This window comes from Cnephaeus nilssonii, assembly GCF_951640355.1.
Source record: "Cnephaeus nilssonii genome assembly, chromosome: 18".
NCBI classification, from domain to species: domain Eukaryota; kingdom Metazoa; phylum Chordata; class Mammalia; order Chiroptera; family Vespertilionidae; genus Cnephaeus; species Cnephaeus nilssonii.
The window spans coordinates 7287995-7312344 of record NC_137089.1 but is presented as its reverse complement, the minus strand read 5'-3'; the positions used below and the strand labels follow the sequence as shown (position 1 = coordinate 7312344).

Genomic DNA, 24350 nt, shown 5'->3' with positions numbered 1-24350 from the left:
TGTAGTAAAATGGAGGAGTATCTGCGAGTATTGTTGGCTAATAAGAACCACGTAGTATATATGTTCTCAATTTTATTTTTAAAACGTATTTATTATATGCACGGAAAAATCCCGAATGGCTACACAATGCACTTGAAGACTGGTTACTCCGGGTAAGAGGGGGGTAAGACAGGGAGAGAGGGAAGCGATGTCTTCATTGTCTGGCTGCTTGACTTTTTTTCTTAAAAAGCATGTAGTACTTCTGTAACTTAAAAAAATACTAATAATAATTGGGGGGGAAATAACTGTAACTTAAAAAAATACCAATAATAATTGGGGGGGGGGGGATAACTATTGGTAAAGCCATACTTTCTCCTCTGTACCCAAGTATTCTCATTTGTAATTTTTAAAATGGGTATGATTTCTCAGTTTTAAAAAACATACTACTACAAGTTAAAAATATCTTGAATTTTGCAAAACGACTCCCTCTGGTTCTTCGCCTCACGGGTTCTCTCTCTACGCCGGGTTTGAAACACCCTAAGCACGGGCACCAGACTTAAAACAGTAGCAAACGCTCAAACAAACGAACAAAAAAAAACAAAAACAGAAAGTAAGGAAATGTTAGTGCCCGCCCCAGCTCTGCAATCCCGTCCCAGCCCCAACCCCCAAGGCTTCCCCCGCCGACGTCGGCCGGATCCGCTCCCTTCAAAATCAAAACAACAGAAAGTCACGGGGCGGACCTGGAAAGGCCCCGGAGGGCCCGCGGGGGCGGAGGCACCGACCGCGGCGTCGCGGGGTCCGAGTCCCGAAGCCGGTCAGAGCCCACCGGCCCCGACCCCACAGCCGCTGGGCCCCCACCCCCCAGCCGCTCCGAAACCCCGATCCCTCCCCCCCGACACGCTCCTCGCAACTCCCGGCCGCCGAACTCCCCACCTCCCCCGACCCGGGTCCGCTGCCACCGCGCACTGCACCGGAGCCCTCGGGACACGCCAACCCGCGCGGCCGAGCCCCCCGGAGGCGGCGTTACCTGCGGCGAGGCGGTCGGTCCGGCCCGCCGCAGCGGCGCGCAGGGTCAGGGACCAGGACTCCGCGAGCTCCACGGCAGCCGACCGCCACCACCGCCGCCACCGCCTCCGCCAAAGCACGGCCGCCAACGCCGCCGCGCGGAGGGGCGGCGCCCGGACCTGCAGCGGAGGAAGCCAGACCGTCCAGGACTCCCGAGTCGGCCGAGACCTGGGCATGCGCCGCCGAGGGCCACTTGGTGAGGACGCCGATGTCAACAAGGCCTGGGGACGCCCCATCCCGGCCCCGCCTCCTCTGGGATCGCTCCGCCCCCCCCAGACCCAAAACAACGCGAGGCCTGGCTAGGGGGTCTGGGGCTGGCAGCGGTCTCAGGACGGATCTCGCGAGATCAGGGACAGCCGCGCCGGTTCCGGAAGTTTGGAGCTCCTGGCAAAGTGGTCCGCGCGGGGCTGGCGGTGGCGGCGGAGCGGGGAACTGAAGATGTGGCCCTAACGCGGGGGGCAGGTCGTCTTAACTTCGCCCAGGTGTGGAGCAGGGCCTCTGGGTGTCGGCGGGTTAACTCTCTGGAGGCTGTAGGTGAAAGGGAGCCACATGCTAAACCTGACCGGCTCGGGGAAGGCGTGCCTGGCGGCCTTGCAAACCTCAAAGAACCGCCAAGGATGGTGAAGTGAAAACTTTTTAACTAAAAGCAGTTTCTTGTGGGTAGTTAGGTCCTAGGCTAGCATCTTCCCGGACAAAGGTCAATCTTTACCTTGGCTAAGCCTGTCTTACTGTCTTTTGCATCTACAATAACTTTCCTTTGGAATGACTGAGTAACTCTCCTTTTCCCACACCCTCAGGCACAACCGATGAGCCAGTGTGGAAACCATCGATCCTTTCATTATTTTATCTCGTTAATGGTTGGCTGTTAACTATCCTGTACCCACCTGTGTAAAAGATGTATGTTTCTGTCATTTTACTTTTTATCCAATCCCAGAGTTGTTCCTGCTTTGCTTTCTCCCACCAGTGGATTTGATGTAATCCACTTGGGTCATCTCTTTTGATGGTAATGTGTAAATGTTTGGACCATTATCTCCATCCCTTGAGATTTTGCTTCCTGGCAATGGTCCACAGTTTGGCTCAAACTCACAAAAGTTCTTCACAGGTTGGAATGTTTCTCAGGTTGACAAGGCTTTTGTGGGAAGTACGCACCAGTTTATCTAAATACTAGAGGCCCGATGCACGAAGATTCGTTCAAGAATGGGCCTTCCTTCCCCTGGCTGCCGGCACTGCCTTCCCCCGGAGCCCGCCTTTCGGCCTTCCCATGCTGCCCAGAGGCCTGGAGCGGCTGGGCTGGGGTGGTGTGGAACGCCTGTGTCTTCGCCATGGCCAGGACGCAAGCGTCCCGCCCCCGGACGCTTGGTGCCTGTGTATGCAAATTAACCCGCCATCTTTGTTGGGTTAATTTGCATACTCACTCCTGATTGGCTGGTGGGCGTCTGACCAATTAGCATGTTACTCTTTTATTAGTGTAGATTGGAGGCCCGGTCGCACCTGAGCATCTGCCTCCTGGTGGTCAGTGCACATCATAGCAACTGGTCATTTCGCGGGTTGGTCGATTTGTATATTACCTTTTTATTATACAGTAGGTCCTTGGGTTACGGAGATCTGTTCCTACAGCGCAATGTAATGTGATTTTTGCCGTAAGTCGGAACCCACCTACATAAGCACCTACGTCACTCACATGGAGCACATACATACACAGCAGTAATGAAGTGAAACAGTAAAAAAAAAAAAAAAAAAAAAAAAATTTAAAGAAAGATAACAATTCCGGATCTTTACTTGTGGTAAATAAATAATAAAAAACATAAAGCACACATGTACATATGTTGAAATGACAGACCTTTTTTTTTTTTTTTTTTTTTTTAATAAATAAATGGGAGATGGCAAGGTAACCACAAAACGATGTACCGTATTTTCCGGCGTATAAGACGACTTTTTAACCCAGGAAAATCTTCTCAAAAGTCGGGGGTCGTCTTATTTGCCGGGTGTCATCTTATAGGGCGGGTATATCTCAAACTCTATATTTTAACTGGAAAAGTTGGGGGTCGTCTTATACGCCCAGTTGTCTTATACGCTGGAAAATACGGTATGTCAAGTCCAACGTAACCCAAGGACTGTCTGTATAGGATAGCCCAGGATTTTTCTCAAAATTTTATCTTGAGCAAGTGTCTCCACTGCCGCCGGTTGTTAATGGGGGCTGCGCATCTTCCTGCGTGGCCTCAGCATCTTCTCAGCCTTTCTAATATCCACTGGGCCCAGGTTCTGGCTTGGGACTTGGCCCTTTTGGTCTCCCGGCTAACGTGCGTTCTTCATCCAATAAATTGAGTACTTGTGATCCATGAAGGTGGTGTGTACCGAGTAAGTTTCTCTTGGCTTGCTTAAACATCCCATAGACTGTGACCAGAAGGAAAGATTTTTGAGGAAGAGGGATAGAAGGGTGAGAAGAGGAATGAAGACATAGTGTCAGGAGAGCTGGGAAAATGCTGCACAATGAACCTAGTCAGTAAACAGGCTGTTCATACTTTTAAGAGTGAGTGGTAATATGCATAAAAAGCAGTGTGTCTTCCTGTAAGTACTGTAACTTGAGGGTCAGTATTCTAGCTCTCCTATTCCCTAATCTTTCTGTGTGCCTCTCCAGCCCACTAGTAGGGTTGCGTTACTTGCATACTATTTGGTTTTGATCTTCAGATGTGTTAGTGATTGTAGGCTAGCTGCACTTAATAGGTTATGTAAGGTAAATTAGAATTGGTTACCACATCCTTGATGCCCAGGTTACTGTTTCCCACCACAGTTGGTTGTTTGCAAGTGTTTAATTCATATATTCCTAAAAGCACATGCAAGCTACATCAAAGCTGAAATCACAAAATAACTTGCAAACAAGACAAAGTTGTGCTAACTGCAAAAGCTTGTCGATTAGAGCTGGTGGTCATGGATTCTTTGTCCCTTTGCCTGGTCCCAGGGCACTCCTAACTGTGATGGGGTCATAAAACAATTTTATAGGATTAGCAGTTTTCTGCTATTCCAAGCAGACATTTTAGCCCATGAAAATATCTTGCCATAAGCACAATGAGTAGAAATGGTTAAATGAGGAAAATAGCTAAACTGGACTGCTACAGCCTTTTCCCAGTTTTCTTCATTTCTTAATGTGCTTAATTTCTCCATTCTGCTATAGGAATTTTTCAGAGTTCTAAGGCTTTTTCTCCTCTTCTTCCTCCATAGCATTAAAGTTGACCACAGATCATTTTTAACAGGACTGTTTTAATAAGTACTTTGTTAATAAACAGGACCAAGTACTGTTCTTGTGTGGAAGTAGTTGAATAGCAAAAAAGCCATCGACCATGTATCTTCCAGTGACACACACACCCCGTGGTGCCACCCCATCTCCACCTTCTGACCATTTGTGATTATGCCTCCACTTAGCATCTTTCATGTATGATTTACTTCTGGTGAGTGTGTGTCTCCTACTCATTTGTAATCCACAAAGTCTGGACATGCTTATTGTGTTCACTGATGCTCTCCAGTGCACAGTACAGTGTCTGCCACAGTGTTGTTACTTTGCATTTGTTGAAAGGAAATTATTCCATAACCTAGAATTACTTAGAGATTTATTTAGACTTTGATTAATTTAGATAGCCCACAGACAATTTATTCCTGTAATTATTGGTCCATTGTTGCAGCAAGTCTGGTCCTTGCAACAGCAATAATACAACTTGCTATAATAACTCCTTCATTACCAAATTTCCTCAATTTTAATATTAATCAGAAAATACCCAAAGTGAATACTTCGTGAATATAGAAAACTGTGTAGGCAGGAGCCTTGTAAAGTGGAAATGTTCTATTATTTCAATAAATAACACACTCAACACATGCTGATTAAAGTAAATGAAATTCGGCATACAAACTATTCTCACCATCCTTGGAGTTCACATTTCCCAGGAGATTGATAGAATTGTTGCATGTTTTCTTCAGCCTCAGAATTGGAGGTCTCCATGTATTGCCCAGATTAATTTTAAATTATCTAGTTATCTGATAACTTGGTACTATTATGGTTTATAGTACCAAGTCTGGTCTGTGAGGCCTGAAAGAATTTCTTTATATCTTTCATTTGACCTACAATGTCTAGGGGAAACTCAGAACTAAATTCTAGTCAATATGGAACTGTTTTGTTCTGCAATTTTATTTCCTTATGTTATTGTCAGTACAGTTATAAGACCATCACCTCCTGCCCTCCCTCATGAAAAAAAAACACACAAATACTTCCTTTCTCAAAGAAAATTTGTTTCACTGTACTTATTTTTCTCTGTTTGAAAAACAGAAACAACACATCAGCATTTCCTTATTGACTTTAAAAAACAAACTTAGCTTTCCGCGCTACCCAGGGAGGGCTCTATACGGCATTGTTCTCGGTTCCCACGTAACTTAAAGGGAGACTTTTCACAATGTCCGGAGCCCTTGATGTCCCGCAAATGAAGGAGGAGGACGTCCTCAAATTCCTTGCAGCAGGAACCCACTTAGGTGGCACCAACCTTGACTTCCAAATGGAGCAGTACATCTACAAAAGGAAAAGTGATGGCATCTACGTCATCAATCTGAAGAGAACCTGGGAGAAGCTTCTGCTGGTAGCTTGTGCCATTGTTGCCATCGAAAACCCAGCTGACGTCAGTGTCATATCGTCCAGGACACTGGCCCGTGAGCTGTGCTGAAGTTTGCTGCTGCCCCTGGAGCCACTCCTACTGCCGGCCGCTTCACTCCTGGAACCTTCACCAACCAGATCCAGGCAGCCTTCCGGGAGCCAAAACTTCTGGTGGTTACTGACCCCAGGGCTGACCACCAGCCTCTCACAGAGGCGTCTTATGTTAACCTGCCCACCATCGCTCTGTGTAACAGACTCTCCTCTGCTCTATGTGGACATTGTCATCCCTTGCAACAACAAGGGGGCTCACTCAGTGGGTCTGATGTGGTGGATGCCGGCCCAGGAAGTACTACGCATGCGTGACACCATCTTCCGTGAACACCCGTGGGAAGTCATGCCTGATCTATACTTCTACAGAGATCCCGAGGAGATTGAAAAGGAAGAGCAGGCCGCTGCTGAAAAGGCTGTGACCAAGGAGGAGTTTCAGGGTGAATGGGCTGCTCCTGCTCCTGAGTTCACTGCTGCTCAGCCTGAGGTTGCAGACTGGTCTGAAGGCGTGCAGGTGCCCTCTGTACCCATTCAGCAGTTTCCTTCTGAAGACTGGAGTGCTCAGCCTGCCACTGAAGACTGGTCTGCAGCCCCCACTGCTCAGGCTACTGAATGAGTAGCAACAACCACTGAGTGGTCCTAAGCTGTTCTTCCACAAATTCTTAACAGAACGGAAATAAGGTTGATGGAAAATAAACAGTTTCTAATAAATAAATAAATAAAAACTTAGTTTGTTAGGAATATGGTAATGTTTTCTGGAATAGAACTGGAATTTGAAAATGAAGGAGAAAGCTTAAGACCCTAGATTCCAGAAAAGTGATAACTATATAATTTACAAATTGAGAAAATATAAAGCAGTCTTAGAGATGACAGAGGTGAAAGGGAACCTTCTAATTTACAACCTTTATCCAGACCCATTAGCACTTTTTTTATTACAAGACTAGAAGCCCAGTGTGCGAAATTGCACGAGGCCCCAAACCCGCCATGCCGCCAGACCCCAGACCCCAGACCCGCCGCACGAGGCGGGACCCATCAGTGCACCTCCTGGTGACCAGTTGTTTGGGCGTTACGGCCACGGGCTTTTTATATATATAGATATCTCCTTGTATTGTGTTCCTCTTTTGCCACTTATGATTACATATTAAACAGTATTGTCAAAATTAAGGATCAAGAGCTCTATGATAACATTAAAATATCCTCTAGAGAAAAGTGAAAAAGACTCTGTTTAAACCAATTGTTCTAAAATTTTTTTCTGGGACTAGAGGCATCCAACTTACTAGAAGTGCAAACTCGTGAGGCCTCACTCCAAATTAACAAGTCCTCTGGGCAATTCTGATGAATGCTACAGTTTGGTTTAAATGACAAAATAATTTATTTTCCAAAATATGTGTAATTGTATTTATGACATTGGGTAGAAAATAGACTTCTTTTGGAGAAAATACTCCATTCCTGGTATTTTCAATTTCTATAATATTATGTTCTATCTAAGGAAATTATACTCATTGTTCATGAACCTACCCCAATATTTATTCCTCTATGAACCTTTCTCAGTCCTTTGATCCATAAAGTGATGTTTTCTTGCTGTCATTGTTCTCGTTCAAAGATGCTATTCATGATTGTGGATGTAACCAGGCATTGAAGTAACAACTAGTATTTATAGATTCTTCATGCTCTAAATAGGTTGATAATCTTGAACACAGTAATTATGAGAAATTGGCTAGAACCAACTGGTTTTCAGATAGAGTGTTTTTAAAAATCCCACTAACATGAATAGTTTGCTGAAAATATTAAAATATTAAAAACTGTGACAACAAATCCATTATTAGGGCAGAGACTGTTAAATGAAAAATCCTAAAACAAAACCTTGGCCTAAATAATCAACATGATTCCTTTTAGCAGAAATGCTGGATAAATGAGATTTAAATTCTATGTCTTTTCAAAGAGATATTTACAGAGCCTGATTCACGCCAAACACTCTGGAAAAGTGTTCACTGTTGCCTAATTTGAAGGTCATGGCTAAATGATAGAGGCAGTCCAAAAAGCATAAGTAGTTGTGAAACGTGGGGTGTGGGGAGCAGATCTCCCCCCTTGCAGGTTCTTGCCTCACAAAGTTTGAAGAATAAAATTCTCAGACTAAAAGGACTTGTTAGTAAAAGGATGGACATTTATTGGAAGCAAATACAAACTCCCGCATAGGGAGAGGTTTCCAAGAGGGTAACCAACTAAGCCCCCTTTTCTAAGGTTTTAAAGGCTGGAAGTTTTTTGTCTATCTATGCTTCCTTCTAATTGGACCCATTCCCCATTTTATGACCCTGTGCTTTCCTAATTGGTCACTCTTTTGCAGGATACCAGTTTCGAAGTCCAAAATCCACATGGTGCCCTCTTCTTTATCTCCCCCTTATCTTGCAACATTCCTCTATCTCCTGTGAAAATATGTCTCCCTCTTCCCAGTATCTGTTGACATTTCTCTATCCTCTGTGAAAATATGTTAAGCATTTTGGCAGCTTGGACCCTCTTTATTCCCTAAAACCTGCCTGTTTTGTCTCTAAAATGCCTTTCAGTCGGATCACACTGCCAAATTCTTTCAAAGCAGCTGTCACTTGACAACAGTGATGGTAAATGGCACTGGCTATTTTATCTGCCTAGAGTACTTTTCACAAAATTGGCTGCTTCCCTTTTTTAGGACTCAGTCCCCATGTCACCTTCTCAATGATTTCTTTCCTAACTACACCAAGGAAAGCAGCCTTCCCTCAACCTCTGTCCTATCTCAATCACTCTTCAAAAGAATGCCTTTTGTTTGCTTTTTCAGCATTATCACTATTTGAAAAATATTTTCTTTATTAATTTAGTATTTACTCATTTTTACTGAAATGTAACACTTCTTAAGAGAGGAGCCAGTTCTCCCTAAAGAACCATTGTCCTTCATTTGACAGATACTTGTTGATGTGTCTGGATCTGGGTATAAACTGTTGGGTAGAACAGATAAGACCCTTGCCCTCAGGTATTTTATGGTGCGGTGGGGAAAACAAGTAGTTAGACAAAGAGATGTAAAATTATAACTGTGATAAGTGCTAGAAAGGAGAGAAACGTGGCCTATGAAAGCTTATAATGAAAAATCTAATGTAGTTAAGCAGATTGAAACCTCTGAGGAAGAGACTTGAGCTAAGATTTAAGACGAGTAGATATTAAGTGAAGAGTCTAAGCTGAGAGAACAGCTCTGTAGAAAGATCCTGTGGCAAGAAGGAAGATGATGTCTAGGAGGGACGGAAAGAAGTCTATGTAGCTGAAACACAGGAGCTGGAAGTAGCAAGAGATAAGAACAGATGATTGAGATCTGCATGGGCTAGATATGTGAGGATTGGAGGGTTCTGACTTTATGCTGAGCAAAATAAAATCATTGAATAACATGGGTGTATGACTGTGAGTGTGTTCATAGGAGAGTAATCATCAGATTTGTGTTTAGTAAAGATGATTGTGACTCATCTGCAGAGGACATTCAAACAAGGAGTTCAGAAAAAGGCTATATAGATGTCATAGCAGTATCCCTCAGGAGAAAATATGAAAGTTTTGATTCAGGGAATGCTGGTGGCTGGTGGGAACGAAAATATAGATCTAAGAAATATAAAAAACTAAAATTGAAAGGACTTCATGTTGAAATGGCTACATTGTGAGCTGATAAATGGTGTAGCCATTCTCTGAGAGAGGGTGAACTACAAGGAGATATTGTGAGGTCGTGGATGATGAGCTTGGCTTTGACGTATTCAGTTGAAAGATGTCATTGGGAGGTTGGATAAACTATGACGCTTTATGAATTTCTATAAGTTAGAAGTTTATCTGTACTCCATTCAATCTGAACAATTATTTTCCATAATTTATTTTTAATACCCAAATAGAATTCTGCAGTTTTGTTTCCCATAACCCTGACTTCTACATAATGTATGAAATAGCAAGTAGCCCTAAATTCTAGCTAGAGGAATTTTATTCTAGTGAAAATCAATGAATTGACTGTTGCTGGTTTTATAGATAAACAATATAGGGCCATTAACTCAGAACCTGCTATCAAAACCATATCTCAAAAGAATGGGTGAAATCTCAATATATAATTTCACATACCCCAAGCAGAAATTGTCAAAACCTTTTACATTTAATATGGACATCCTAGCCAAGCTAAATAACATTCTATATTATCAGATTATAATGATCATAGAATGATCATCTCAAGTCATTCAGAGTTATGACATCCCTCTAACATATTTGGCCTTCACTGTTTATTGTCTACCCAATAGGCAACAGAGCTAGGCAGGAGACATTGTAACTAAAATAACACAGTTATGTTGAGACCTCTGTGTGAGGTACTTTTTAAAGATAGTGCTAAAGTGTCAAGACTGTAAGAAAATCACATTAGAAGCAATTAACTAGACTTTACCTAGAAAACGTTGTTTTCTTTATTTAAATCATCTTCATTCTGTAGACACTCTGGGATAGCACACAGGAATACTTTCAATTTTTAAATCATTGTATGAGTTCACATTAACATTACTTTTCAGGAAGGTTCCTTATATTCTCATCTGTTGATCTATCCTCATATGTCTATGTGTGTATGTATTAACCACCATAAAATGTTTAATAACTATATATGGTCATGATAATACGTTAATTCAAAAGCCTTTGTAAAATTCAACTACTTTACCCAGTAACTTTTAGCAAAAGTAACCCTATTCTACACTGTAAAATGTAAAAGCAACAATTTTGACACTTTTGGGAAATTTATCAAATAACCTAAACAAGCAACCTGTTCTCACATACACCAAATCTTCTATATATATAAAATCCTAATATGCAAATAGACTGAACGGCGGAACAACCGAACAACCGGTTGCTATGATGTGCGCTGACCACCAGGGGGCGCGCGTGGAACCTGGCGGGAGTCGGCAGCAGGCGGCAGAGCGTGGAACATGGCAGGCGTTGGCCGTGGCAGGATGGTGGAGCAGGTGAGCGGGGGTGCCGGACCAAGGCAGGGCTCCGGCCGCTGTCATCAGGGCGAGCCTTTGCTGGTTACTGAAAATTCTTTGTTCCTGCAGTCCCACCGGGCGCTTGCACCTGCTGCCAACCCAGGAGCCACCGCTCACACCCGCTGCCGGCGCCCGGCCCTGGCCATGATTGCTCGGCACCATCAGTGGGTACAAGCGGCAGCTGCTGGCCCCGATCGCCCCTCAGAGCTTCTCTACCTCCCCCTGCTCCTGAGGAGTGATTGGGGCCAGCAGCTGCCTCTCGCACCCACTGCCAGCACTGGCCCCGCTCACACCTGCAGCCAGTGCTGAAGCTGCCGCTTGCACCCGGTGCTGGTCCCAATCATTCAGTGCCGTCAGTGCATGGGAGCGGCGCCAGGGGAGCGGTGCTGCCAGCAGAGGGGACCAGGGGGCACGGAGGATGGGCTGAGATCTGGCCCTGTGCCCACCACAGACTCGCGGCCCACAGTTCCTTTCATGGTGCACGAATTCATGCACTGGGCCTCTAGTTGTTAAATAGAAAGGAATTTGTTTATAATCTTAAAGTAAAAACAAATAATACCAAAGTTTACCATTTTGCTTTACCATTTTTTCTCTCAATTTAGAAAAAGTCAATCTTCAATTAATGTAATTTAATGTTAGACTAAAGCCAAGTGAAATATATAGTCCAAAACTTCAACTGGCCTCTACAAATATATAAAATTTATAAATGCAAACAACCAGAAAAAAACAATGATGTGTAAACAATGATACGCTTTTGGGCCAAAGTGATATTTGAGTCTCCTTCGTTGACAGCAAAGTGATAGATGGTCACAAAATTGAAGGAATGCATTTCCCATTTAGAAAGAGAAGTAAGTGGTCAGTAGTGCCCACTGCTGAAAATAGTCTTGATATTTATCATGGTTATGTGATGGGATAAGAAGACAGTTGGATAATAAACAATCATGTATACTTTACAGGATGTTTAATGCAACATCAGCCCTGAAACACCATATGATTATCTACCTCTGAGTGAGTTCATCATCCCTAATTTCTAAGCATTTATCATCTTACATTGAAAAATATTTGCAAGCAGTATACAGGAACTTTTAAATTGAAACTCCTTTGGAATTTTCCACCCAATATTGAGGAAAGTAGGAAATACTCAAACTAATGTAGGATATATTCACATTCAGAAAATTTATTCCAGTGCTCCTTTTTTAGTACATTTCATTACTTTCTGATTATACACAAAAATTGGTTGCATTAGAAAATTAGAGTTATAGAAATATATGAATAAGGAAATGAAAACTACCCATAATCCTACCTCCAAAAATAGCCACTGTTACTATCCTATCTAATAATAGACAAATATGCAAATTGACCATACCTCCGACACATCCACAAGCCACGCCCACAAGCCATGCCCACCATCCAATCAGAGCGAGCATGCAAATTAACCCAAACCAAGATGGCTACAGCCACAGAGAGCAAGGTTTCCTAGGTAACAGAGGAAGCCAAGCTTTCTGCCAGCCGTTGCAGGCCTAAGCCTCCACTCAAGCTACAAAGTTTCAATTATAGAAGGTAAACAAATTCAAACAAATGGCGGCAGAATGGAGCTTGAGAGAGCAGGCCAGGGTTGCCGCCGGCAACAGGGGAAGCAAAGCTTTCTGCACACCCTGGCCGGGCCCACCCGCTTAAGGCAACAAAGTTTCAATTATAACCCCAACACAAATGGCTGTGGGCCTCGGAGGGAGCCCCAGGCTTGGCTCTGCTCCAGGCTACAAAGTTTCAATTGTAGAAGGAAAATAAATTCCAGATACCAGGGCCTCCGCTTGCGTTGCTAGGGGGCGTGGCCCACCTGCAAACCACCACAGGCCCCTCACTCAGGCTGCCCCATGCCCCAAGGGAACCCCACCCTGATCAGGGACACCCTTCAGGGCAAACCAGCTGGCCCCCACCCCTGTACCAGGCCTCTATCCTATCTAATAAAAGAGTACTATGCAGATTGATCATCACTGCAACACATAATATAGCTGCCCCCATGTGGTCAAAGATCCTGCCCCCATGTGGACACAAGATGGCCACCACAAGATGGCCAGCAGGAGAGGGCAGTTGGGAAGCACCTGGCCTGCAAGAGAGGGCAGTTGAGAAGGACCAGGCCTGCAAGGGAGGGCAGTTGGAGGTGATCAACCCTGCAGGAGAGGGCAGTTAGGGGTAACCAGGCCGGCAGAGGAGGGAAGTTGGGGGCAAACAGGCTGGCAGCAGAGTGGTTAGGGGGTGATCAGGCTGGCAGGCAGAAGCGGTTAGGGGCAATCAGGAAGGCAGGCAGGCAAGCAGTTGGGAGCCAGCAGTCCTGGATTGTGAGAGGGATGTCCGACTGCCCGTTTAGGCCCGATCTCAGGGATCGGGCCTAAACGGGCAGTCGGACATCCCTTGAGGGGTCCCAGATTGGAGAGGGTACAGGCTGGGCTGAGGGACAACCCCCCTCCGTGCACAAATTTCGTGCACCGGGCCTCTAGTTTTGTTATATTGTTTTTCAATCTTATGCATATATATTTTAATACAACTAAAATCATCCATATATAGATTATTCTACAGTTTTCACTTAACATTGTATCATAATTTTCTGTGTTGTTAAATATTGCTAAAATTATAAATCTTAAAGTCTGCACAATGAACAGTTGGTTAGATGTATAGCAATGTATCAAACAGGTAATGTATTTATGGGTATGTTTGCTATTTTCAATGTTCATGATTAAAAATAAAATTTTTGCAACTCTTCTACACATTTGAATCCAGTGACCTTTAAACCATTTTATTAGATATCAATGCTTCCGTTTTAAGGCATAATAAATAATTCAACAAACATAAAGAGAGTCTAAAATTTTTTTTAATTGAAAATAATTAAATTTTAGAAACATAATATGGATAATGAAAAGACTGCTACAGTTAAAGATTAACTGCTTTAAAGGGGCACATATTTTTTAAACCATGCTTTTCTTATATTCTCTTTGAAGCTGATGCCACTCACAACAATAATTTTAGTATTGAAGAAAATGTCTGAACTTTTGTGGGTGGCTGCTGTGATCTTGCCTAATAAATGAGATCTCTGGCAGGTTTTTGTCTTTTTATGATGGAGAAGAGTTATCTGGAACAACTTGAGAGCTGAAGGGTGTTGTTCACATTTGTAGCCGCTCAGCAGGTAGAGGCATTTTGATTGTCAGGATCAACAGTTAGTGCTGTATAAAATAGACAGTTGTTACAACTATGTTCATTAAATTGCAATACAAAGATGATTAGCTGAGAAATGCTTATCTGTAAGTTAAGTTATCTTTATAGTCCAAGTAAAGTAGAAAATAAGTAAAATACTTACCTAGATAATTCAAATCAATGCACTTGATAAAGAGTAAAGTTTACATCATTTTGAAAATTGTCTTCCTTTGATTTTAAAAAGTATCAATACTTAATTGATTCTATTTTACTTATATTAGAAAATTAACCAAAACTCTTCAATTTTAATATCAGAATCTATGAATGCCATCATTACTTATTTTAATTCAGTTTAGTGATTGGTCATCAGTGTTAGTATCAGCCATCGTCTAAAATACAAAATAAATACTTTTAAAAACCTAGTGGGACTAACCTAGGTTGTTTAAGACAGCAACTAGATAACTGTGATTTGTTTCCTAACGGTATTAATAAAAAATCATTTAGAACCTTGCCTCTGATTCCCAATTTATCCCTCCTAAATAATAATAAAAATTGACATATGACTTTTCAGTCACACTTTAGTGATAGAATGAGAGAAAGTGCTCATGATCTGACTTATGGTTAATTAACTAGAATAGGGAGCAATTGTCCCTCTCTATCCCACAATTATGCTTTATATCAAAGCCTACATCATCCTCAAGAAACAATTTTATCTTATTGGTTAAGAATTACTACCTGCATTGTTTCATTCACTGTTAGTAAGTAAGAGATACCCTTATCAGAAAAGGCTGTGACTTACCCACTAGCAGACAGTTCTTTTCTTATTTCAGTTGAAAGCACAGGTTCAGAATGAAAAAAGGATTTAAGCCACCAGGTGGATTCTGCCATATCAGGTAACCCTATCAAATAAAATTTATATTCCTTATAAAAAACATATATATATATTTTTATTGATTTCAGACAGAGAGGAAGGGAGAGGGAGAGAGATAGAAACATCAATGATAAGAAGAGTCACACCCTCTACTGGGGATTGAGCCCACCACCCGGGTGTGTGCCCTTGACAGGAATCCAATCCAGGACCCTACAGTCCTCAGGCCAATACTCTATCCATTGAGCCAAACTGGCTAGGACCTTATCAAAATTTTTGAGAGATTAAAAACAGAAAAATAATGAGGGTGATGATGATAAGAAATAAACTAAATACCTTGAAGGGGTTTGTCTTCATCTATGAAATTAACAGAGTCAGAGCTAACTGAAGAAATACTGGCCTCTACAAAAGAAATAATAATGAGTGAACAAATACATAACAAGCAAACAAATACATATTTATCTCTAAACTCTCAAGTAGTATGGTTTGAAATTATTTACTTCTAGCTCATACATTTATGAATTTAAAAATTAAGTAAATTATCAATCAATTACAAAGTCTTCCAGAATAATAAGGCTTATTACATTTTTTACTAATATGATATATTCCTTTCAATGGTGGACATTCTCTTTCCATAGATATAGATATAGAATTTAAAATATGTTATAAGTGCTATAAAATTAAAAATTTTAGGAAATATAAAATCAAGAATGAATATTGTTTTATTGCATTAGAAATATTACATGTGTATATATTTAAATAGCGTTCAAAGGCTATCATATTTAGAAATAAAGGAGTTATTTAAAAAAATAGTTTATTTGTGTTATACTTGTATTTGAAACATGTAAGTCTTTTAAAATATCAGAATATAAAAATAACTTCTGTGGCTATAATAACAATAAGTAAATGAGCCTAGCTTAATCTTATTGTAAAAAGGATAAATCAATAGATGTTTCCAACACAGAGTTAGAAGCATCTTGAAGTAAGAGTGTTTTTTACATGTTGCTGGCATATTTTCAATAAATAATAAGTTGGTTTTTAAATATATTTTTATTGATTTCAGAGAGGAAGGGAGAGTGAGAGAGAGAAAGAAACATCAATGATGATAGAATCATTGATTGGTTGCCTCCTGCACGTCCCCTGCTGGGGATCGAGCCCACAACCCAAGCATGTGTCCTTGACTGGAATTGGACCTGGGACCCCTTAGTCCACAGGCTGACGCTCTATCCAGCTGAGCCAAACCAGCCAGGGCGATAAGTTGGTTTTAAAGTGTATTATTTTATTTAATGAAATTTCTGAATTTAAGAAGCTACAATTTTCTGTTGAGCTATAAATACAGATGGATAGATAAACCTGTCATGATAGATGCTAACCTATTATCCATAGCAGCAAAGTCGAAATTAGAAAATCCGTGAAGCATAGTTATGATATCCCTTCTTTTCTAAAAAATGAATATTTTATTTTTTATAAAATTATCGGTTTTTAATGTATCCTATTAAAGGCAAAGTATTGAAATTAAACATTATTTTGAAATGTAAACTGATCACTTATTTATGTGTTAGTGGCCTTATCGATACAATATAACATAGTTAAAGAAATGAGCCTTCCTTGATAATACTGATATGGAGAGGTCTCCAATGAATTCTATTCCTATGTCCTTCACTGTCACATCAGTCTTCCTTCTACCTTAAAATGACCAGGATACAATACATGGGTTACTAATATCCTTCAGACATCACTTCGTACCATATTCTCTAGGGTCCTATAGTGATGATATTACTTACTTCGATAATACTGATTTTTGGCCAGGAGGCAACCAACAGAAGGTACCGATGCCATTGCTGTTTCCGTGAGCAAGTACCAGAGTCTGTGAACAGCAGCCTGAGCAACAGGGACAGGGAAAGAGAGGTTGACATCAATAACATGGAGTTTCTTTTTTCTTTTTTCCACATAATTTAATACCATGTAATAAATATCTGATAAAAAATGGAAACTTCACACAAAATTATAATCAAATATACTGTAATAAACAAAAAACCGCAAACAATGCAGGTATTTATTTGGAAAAGTAAGAAAAAAGTATGCATCCAACTAAAAACAATGCCCACAACTAATTTTAGTTTGAAATAAACCTAACCTAAAGGTAAAAGAAAAAATACCAACACAGCCGTGATATAGCCACTTACCTATTTCTTTTCTCCAATTTGTTCTTTTAAAATAAGTGTGACTCTAAAGTTTTCTCAGAAAATGCATAGTTTAAAACAATTTGTAGTGATCCATGATAGACCGTGTTGCCCCAAAAGGCCCAGGGACACTGTGCAGTGTCTGGGACCCCTGAGCACACCTTATATTTAGAAGGATGAAACCGGAGCTGTGGGTGAAGAGAGGCAAGGTGGGCACACAGCCAGCCAGAGGCAGCGTGGGGAAGCTCTCGTCCTGTTTGCTCTTGATCATGTCAGTGTGCCAAGTGGGGCTGCCTGCAGCATGGACAGGCTTGGCTCAGACATTGTTTTGCACTTGCCCTCTAGAAGGTCACAGCTATGATTGCTGCTTTCTATAGGGAAGGAGGTAATAGCCACATATCTTCTCAGCATTAGATACAATCACACATTCTGGGGGAAAGCACTCTGCTGGCCTCCATATGGGGCACAACAGACAGGCTGCAGGCCAGCTGGGGGATTGGGCATAACCACACACACATGATGCAAGGCAGAGTCACAGGATCACAGAAAACAATGAACATGAAACACGGAAGTCTTCATGGGAAGGGACATGTACTGTAGAACTTGATGGACCACGAGTTAAGAATTCTAGTGGGGTTGATACAAGAAATGGCAATCATGGGTATAGGGGAAATTGCATGACTTGATCACATTATATTAATATTGCTTATTGATACAAAAGCTAATGTTCTATTCCAATTTTACTAATATTCCTTATATAAACTGTTCTGCCATTTTATAGACTTAGTTTACCTGTGCATTAAATGTGGCTCCTCTTTACACTAAGGGGATTCTCAATTGCTCTTTCAGTTGATTTGGTGGCTCAGTTTAACCAGCTTAAATTAATACTGGTAATGCAGCATTACTATTAACCTTTTGCACTCGGATGTCGAGTGTGACTCGGCACGGTTAGCATTAGAAAAAAGGAATCGAGAAAAAAGCAAGCGAGTGCAAAGGGTTAAATTACCCATGTCAGCTAGATTCAAATTTATTCAAAACATTTCTTTTAATACTAGAGGCCCGTTGCACGATATTCATGAAAGAATAGGCCTTCCTTCCCCTGGCTTTGCTCCCGGCCGCCTGGGAGCCTGCAAGTCCTCGCTCCCGGACAGAGCACCACTCCTGTAGTTCCCTCTGCCACCCACCCTCCCCCTCATAGCAGGCATCCTGCCCCTCCATCTGGCTGCTCTGTGCCTGCATATGCAAATTAACCCCTATCTTTGTCATGTTAATTTGCATACTCACTCCTGATTGGCTGTGGGCATAGTGGAGGTACAGTCCATTTACATATTTGTCTATTCTTAGGTAAGACACCATTCAACATCTCCACCTGGTATGGCTCCTTTATGTTGCCAGTATTATTTACTTCTGCCTTTTTTTCTTTTTGTATTATTTAGGCATGCTTTTCTTCTTCAAAATGTATAAATGTTTATCTTTTCATTGATAATTAACAAATTAATTGTTCTGTGTTGTTAAGAGAGAATATTTAATTTTGATTCATTCTTTGAAATAGTTTTTTCTTTAATATATTTTACTGATTTTTTTTACAGAGAGGAAGGTAGAGGGATAGAGAGTTAGAAACATCGATGAGACATCGATCAGCTGCCTCCTGCACACCTCCTACTGAGAATGTGCCTGCAACCAAGGTACATGCCCTTGAACAGAATCGAATCCAGCCCTCCTCAGTCTGCAGGCCAACGCTCTATCCACTGAGCCAAACCGGTCACGGCTGAAATAGTTTTTAAAAATGGATGTTAGTACACTCAAACCAGGGAAAAGCCCCTAGACTAAAAATCTACCTCTTTAAGAAAGAGACTGGTCACTCTAGCCTGGTAATTAATAGAGTTTATTAAGAAAAGCTTACATCTGAGGCATGTCTTGGACAGCTACAAGATGAAATGGATCCCCACACCACTTGATAGGCACCAGAGAATTATACGTTAGAAAGGGGCATTGGGGTGGTAGTCATGGGTATGAGTACATGAATGCTATCAGGTATGGAAAGTACTTTATGTGCTTGCCCAGGTCAGGACAATAACCTATTCCAGGAACCAGCACACAGCAGGAGGCAAAAGAGTGGTGTTGATTTCTGTCAGGATGATCATCAATTATGATCAGACAGTCTCTAAAGGGGTTTGCAGAAAGCAACCTCCATTCTGTCCTGGGTTCAGCTTCTGGGAAAGACAATGGTCACATCCTCCTCAATGGCTTTCTGTATATCTATTATAATAAAAACGTAATCTGCTAATTAGACTGGACATCCTCCCGGACATCCTTCCAAACGAAGCTGGGGCTGGAGGGAAGCCCGGGTCCCGAGTGCTGGAGGGAAGCCAGTGCAGGCAGCCAGGGGAAGGAAGGCCTACACTTGCACAAATTTCATGCATCAGGCCTCTAGTTTGAGAATAATAAATATCCTTTTATTTATTTCATACAATCATTAAGTGGGTCCAGTAGGTCTTGTTACCTAATTTTGTTAAATAATGTTACTGCTTAATCTATCAGTTTCTAGTGTGATAGTATCTAATTCTATTAATTTTTATCTTATATTTGAAGCTATATGCATGCAAATAATGATTGTAATACATTCTCTGTAGGTCTTTATTAGCATTAACACTTTTGCCCTAGATACTAATAGATTTAATATTAATATTGGTGCACAAATTTTTTTAAAAGTACAGACACGGGATACAATTTTGCATCTCTTTATTTTTAACTCATTGTACTATTTCATTTTAGAAATGACTTATCTGTATGATTTTTCCTAATTTTACATACAAACATACACTTATTAAAAATATGGGTTTAATCCATTAGCATTTACTGGAGTTAATCATATATTTGAATTTTTTCTATTATCTTATTCTGTGGTTTCAATGTAACCACATTTCTTTTTATGTAGACCTTTCTCTTCCCTTCTAGAAATAATATATTGTGTTTTCTTCTTTTATGTTTTTATTCTTTGGGTATTTTTATTTTTATTACCATAGATATTCAATGTTAAGTCTTTTAATAAGTCTATTCTGCAGTTGCACTGGATTTGTCTAAGTATAGAACTTGCTTTATTAATTCTGTATTATACTTAGGATATACATTTCACCCACAGGCTCATCTTCTTTTTCACTTAGAGAATTCTCAGTATTTTTCCTTCAAATGTCGCTTTTACACAGTATTAATTAGATCTTCCTCCACTAATTCATCAAACATACACATATCAGTTGGTACAAACAGTGAATGTGCTTACACATTTGCAGATTAGTTGAAGAGGCTAATGTTTACCTGGTTGTTTTCTGATTCATGTTCTTTATTCAATATCTAACTGTTAGAATCGGTTACAACCACATCTTTAGAGTCTTTTGTCCTAGAATTGAATTATGCTAACATTTCTCTTTGATTATAACAAGAAGAGAGTGAATGCTCAGCTGTGATGACATGCTTCAAACCAACATGGGAGATAGAGCTATCATTCACGTGTCTCATCAGACAAGTTGCAAGATGCTCCCAAATGACACCTCATTACCTGTATGCACGTAGCTTCCAAAGAGAACAGTAGATTGAAGGAGTGAGTACTAAGTAAAATCAACTGCAATTTTTCTGGCAGGTGATCTCTTTATCACATAGAAGATACTGTTACTCTTTTTAATTTTATTGACATTGAGTGAAATAGTAAATACATATCAGGTTGCTGTTTTGTAGAGCATGGAAATTCATGGCAAGAAAAATGGTTAAGCTTGAGATAATTCATTGTGACCCTGTATCATCATAGACCAGTGGTTGGCAAACTCATTAGTCAATAGAGCCAAATATCAAGAGTACAACGATTGAAATTTCTTTTGAGAGCCGAAAACTGACTTCTGTGCATGGGCCACAAAGTTTCAATCGCCCTGTATGTGCACGCCCGCACATGGTATTTTGTGGAAGAGCCACACTCAAGGGGCCAAAGAGCCGCATGTGGCTTGTGAGCCGCAGTTTGCCGACCACTGTCATAGACGATTCGCCATTGAGCAGGATAAGAAGATCAATTTCTTACTGTCCTGGAAGGCTTAAACTGTCTAGATTTAATTTCAATCTATAGTTATAAATACAAGATATCAGGTATTTGAAATATGTAGTAATATCCAGACCAGTAAAAGTATCATGTTAAGTACAGATTGGTCACTTGTAATAACTAACACTGCAAATGAACATGTGTACCAGGTGCTTTTAAAGGTATGGCAGTCTGCATTAAACCACTTCCATTTAATAATTGTTTTAGGTAAAATTACCAATAAATAGTGACTATCTCTGGGCTTCTACACCTAATATATAAAATGGGAGTAATAATATCTTACTTTATTTGGGATCCAATCCCAGTCCCAAAATATATAATTCAGTTGCTTGTTTAAGTTTTAAATTTCTAAACAAATTCCCTCTAGAAGGTGAGAGAAGAGTGGGCAGACAATTCATAAAATCAATAGGAAACACAGAGAGCTAGATTTGAGAAGCAAAATCATCCAATGAGTTCCCAAGAGCCTATGTGCAGTTGTCTGGTCAATCAATCACTTGAGTGGTGTTGGGGGGAAGTGCAGTCAAACTGAGCTTCCCTGTGGCACAAGGAGCTAAAATTGCCACAAGCTCACATTCCAAGAGCTGGGCTACTGGCTTCCCTGGACAATTCCTCTAAAAAGTGGGCACCCCAAATATAGTCTGCCTTTTAAAAAAAATAGAGAGAGGGAGAGAAACATCTGTGCTGCCTCTTGCACACCCCCTACCGGGGATTAAGCCTGTAATGCAGGCATGTGCCCTGACCAGGAATTGAACCAGAGGCCACTCAGTGCATGGGGTGAGGCTCAACCAACTGAGCCACACCAGCCAGGACTACATTTGCCTTCTAACATGCAGTCTGTTTAGTTCTCCACAGAGAAAGTTGTATCACCCTATAAGAAGGGAGAATCATAAGAATGAAGTATTACAGCACATTCGCCAGAAAAGCCTGCCCTGTGTGCCTCCTGGGGGAATAATGGGAATCTGGGGTTTAGAGTGCCTTCTCTTGTTGAACTCTGGCTCATAAGCTTTCCCAATAAATCCTGTGTTTCAACTGATACTATAAAATATTATGCATGCTGTCCTGAAAGCTGTTGCACTTCTGGGGAGCTACCCAAAAGGAACCAGAGTTAGAATATGGCAGGAACCAAGTACACTCAAGCAGGAAGGCACCTACTCAGGACACACCCAGGTAGAATATGAGGAAGATGCTGCTGTCAGCTATGACCAATCCCCTGGTTCAAAGCGCCCAGAGGAACTGATCTCATTGGCTAACCCTCGGTCAGCTTATATGTAGCTACATAGTTAGAGGACACATCCTTGTAGCAACTTTTGCTAACTGTCCTTCAGGATCTATTCTTTCCTTTTGAATTCAATGATGAGCATAGTCCATTTAACCAGAGACTACATGTCTCAGCCTCCCTTCCAGCTAGGAATTGGCGAGGGCCAGTGAAGTATGTGGTTCATCTTTAAGGTCATGTATTTAAAGATCAATCCACTTGCCTAAACTTCCTGCCAGAGGTAAGTGGTCAAAGCTCATGGGTGGGACAGCTGTTCTTACATAAGAATGAAATAAAGTTCTCTTTTGAGACATTGTGTTCTAGTCTTGTTACACATCCTAGCCTGCACTCTGACCATGAAAATCACTCTGACTTCCATTATGAGAGGTGCAAATTGCGGGATCCCCCAAAGAAAATGGATCCCCCCAGATGCTGAATTGCTAGGAGCAAAAGCTGATATCACCGTCATGTTCCAGTGTCCTGATTTCTGACATGTACCTTTTGCTTTATTGAACAGTCTAGACATCAACTTGTGTCCTTAGTCACTACCACCATGTGCCCTTACTAACGTTGTTTCCCTGACTTACACATCTGTCTCTTCTGCTCTCTTTCTTGATCCCTTTGAAGCAAAGAATTAAGCCCAGTGCCTTCCTCATTTCCGTGTTACTCTTGAATGAAAAAAAAATGAGTCAGTTGCCCACTGTGCAAACAGTCAGACATCATAAAAATCAGCCCCAGTTTTTATCTTCTCTCCTCTGACCCACATCCTCCCTCAACCAGTTTCCAAACATCAATCACAATATAAAACATTGTCTGATCACTAGTCACAAGCACTGGTCTTGATTCTTGAGGTTTTACCCACAGGTCACCTCCGCACCAGCTGGAAAGCCATCATGGAGGTGAGGAACCACTTTGGTAGCCAAATCTATAAGAACAGTAACAATGCTAGTTTATAGCCTGGGGAGAAGACAGTTTCCCTCCCTGTGCAAAGACCATTTCTCAGTAGGTTCTCCTTTCAGGAGTCTCTCAGTTGCCATTTTTTTAAGTTACTGTTAATGTTTGCCTACTTTTGGCAACGCATCTAAATTAGCATAGTAACTGGCTGAACTCCTCATGAAGTTGACATCCTACATTTCCTAGGTCCAGCAGGGCAGAGTCTGGAGAGCTTGTGAGGAATCCCCCAACAATGATTTCACCAAATAAATTTTCTTTCTTAAATGCTGAAATGGTTAGGTAAGAAAATGCATTGAAAGTAATAAATATGCTAGAGCCAAAATGATTTCACTACAGATTTCTCCTGGTTTTATGATTTTAAACATAGCTAAGTACTCATCATTATCAATGATAGTGTTTCTGGCCTGTTCATCTTATGCCGGCTGAGTTAGATACTTACTTTTGACAATGATCAATATAATGACCATTTGGAGACCTGTGAAAAAGTTTGGAAACATGGATGCATTTTGTCTTTCACATCTTCCATAGTACCTGTAAAAGCAAAGAAAAATTCATGGAATTATTTTCATTTAAAAAATTTCAGATTGCTTTTAAATGTCAGGTCAAACTCCGAAACATTTTTCTTTTCCTTAATCTAATTAGATCCATTTCCCCATAAATCCTCAGTCTAAACATGAAATGGTTGCTTATTATGATATTCCTCAAGATCTTAATCTGAAATGCGTAGTGTATCTGATCATCTGATGGCAGGCGTCTTGGCTCTCTGTTATCTAGGAAACAGATACATTTTCATAGTTGTTAGGTTTCTCTCTGGAGGTGGGGGGAGAAAGGCAAACACAGAAAAAGAGTGAGGGAAGCAGAATTCGAGAGAAGTTGAACTGCGATGAACTTGCCTCAGTGGATTGTGTAAAGAGCTCTGAAAATAAAACCGTCTTCTGAGTTGTCCGAAAGGAGGCAAGGGATCAGGCCATTGTCACTTAAATCAACTAATCTTTGAATGTGGGCTGTCCCCGGAAGCTCCACTTCCCCTTCTGACCGGTTTCTTAGACGTCAGCTATAACCTGCTAAGAATGAGCATTC

General features: G+C 41.1%; 2 protein-coding genes and 1 pseudogene across 4 annotated transcripts in view; 1 reads left to right on the top strand and 2 right to left on the bottom strand.

Annotated features, from left to right (window-relative positions):
• The window catches only part of PCMTD1 (protein-L-isoaspartate (D-aspartate) O-methyltransferase domain containing 1), a 44869-nt gene extending 43516 nt beyond the window's left edge, over positions 1 to 1353 (bottom strand). The window contains exon 1 of one of the 2 annotated variants that reach the window (XM_079796635.1): positions 1007 to 1353. In XM_079796635.1, the coding sequence (XP_079652761.1) occupies positions 1007 to 1280 (274 nt within the window). In that variant the 5' untranslated portion in view covers positions 1281 to 1353. The remainder of the gene's footprint in view (positions 1 to 1006) is intronic. The other variant, XM_079796634.1, reaches the window with a different exon arrangement.
• A 1599-nt stretch (positions 1354 to 2952) lies between these two features.
• LOC307114318 (small ribosomal subunit protein uS2-like) lies at positions 2953 to 7254 on the top strand (annotated as a pseudogene). The gene has a single exon. The product of its transcript is annotated as a small ribosomal subunit protein uS2-like (transcript).
• A 6574-nt stretch (positions 7255 to 13828) lies between these two features.
• Positions 13829 to 23796, bottom strand: PPDPFL (pancreatic progenitor cell differentiation and proliferation factor like). The gene is made up of 5 exons (XM_079796504.1): positions 23710 to 23796; positions 16579 to 16675; positions 15131 to 15196; positions 14726 to 14825; positions 13829 to 13955 (listed from the first exon to the last, which is right to left on the bottom strand). The coding sequence occupies exons 2-5, from the start codon at positions 16631 to 16633 to the stop codon at positions 13943 to 13945; spliced, it is 234 nt and encodes a 77-aa protein (XP_079652630.1). The 5' UTR covers positions 16634 to 16675; positions 23710 to 23796; the 3' UTR covers positions 13829 to 13942.
• Positions 23797 to 24350: the final 554 nt, after the last annotated feature.

What these genes read in the sequence shown, in the direction of transcription:
- PPDPFL (XM_079796504.1), bottom strand. Translation starts at nt 16,633, where the DNA reads ATGGCATCGGTACCTTCTGTTGGTTGCCTCCTGGCCAAAAATCAGTAT. An exon ending in CAAAAATCAGTATTATCGAA is followed by an intron (nt 15,197 to 16,578) that starts GTAAGTAATATC and finishes TTTCTTTTGTAG; the next exon opens with AGGCCAGTATTTCTTCAGTT. An exon ending in TGAAGACAAACCCCTTCAAG is followed by an intron (nt 14,826 to 15,130) that starts GTATTTAGTTTA and finishes TTTATTTGATAG; the next exon opens with GGTTACCTGATATGGCAGAA.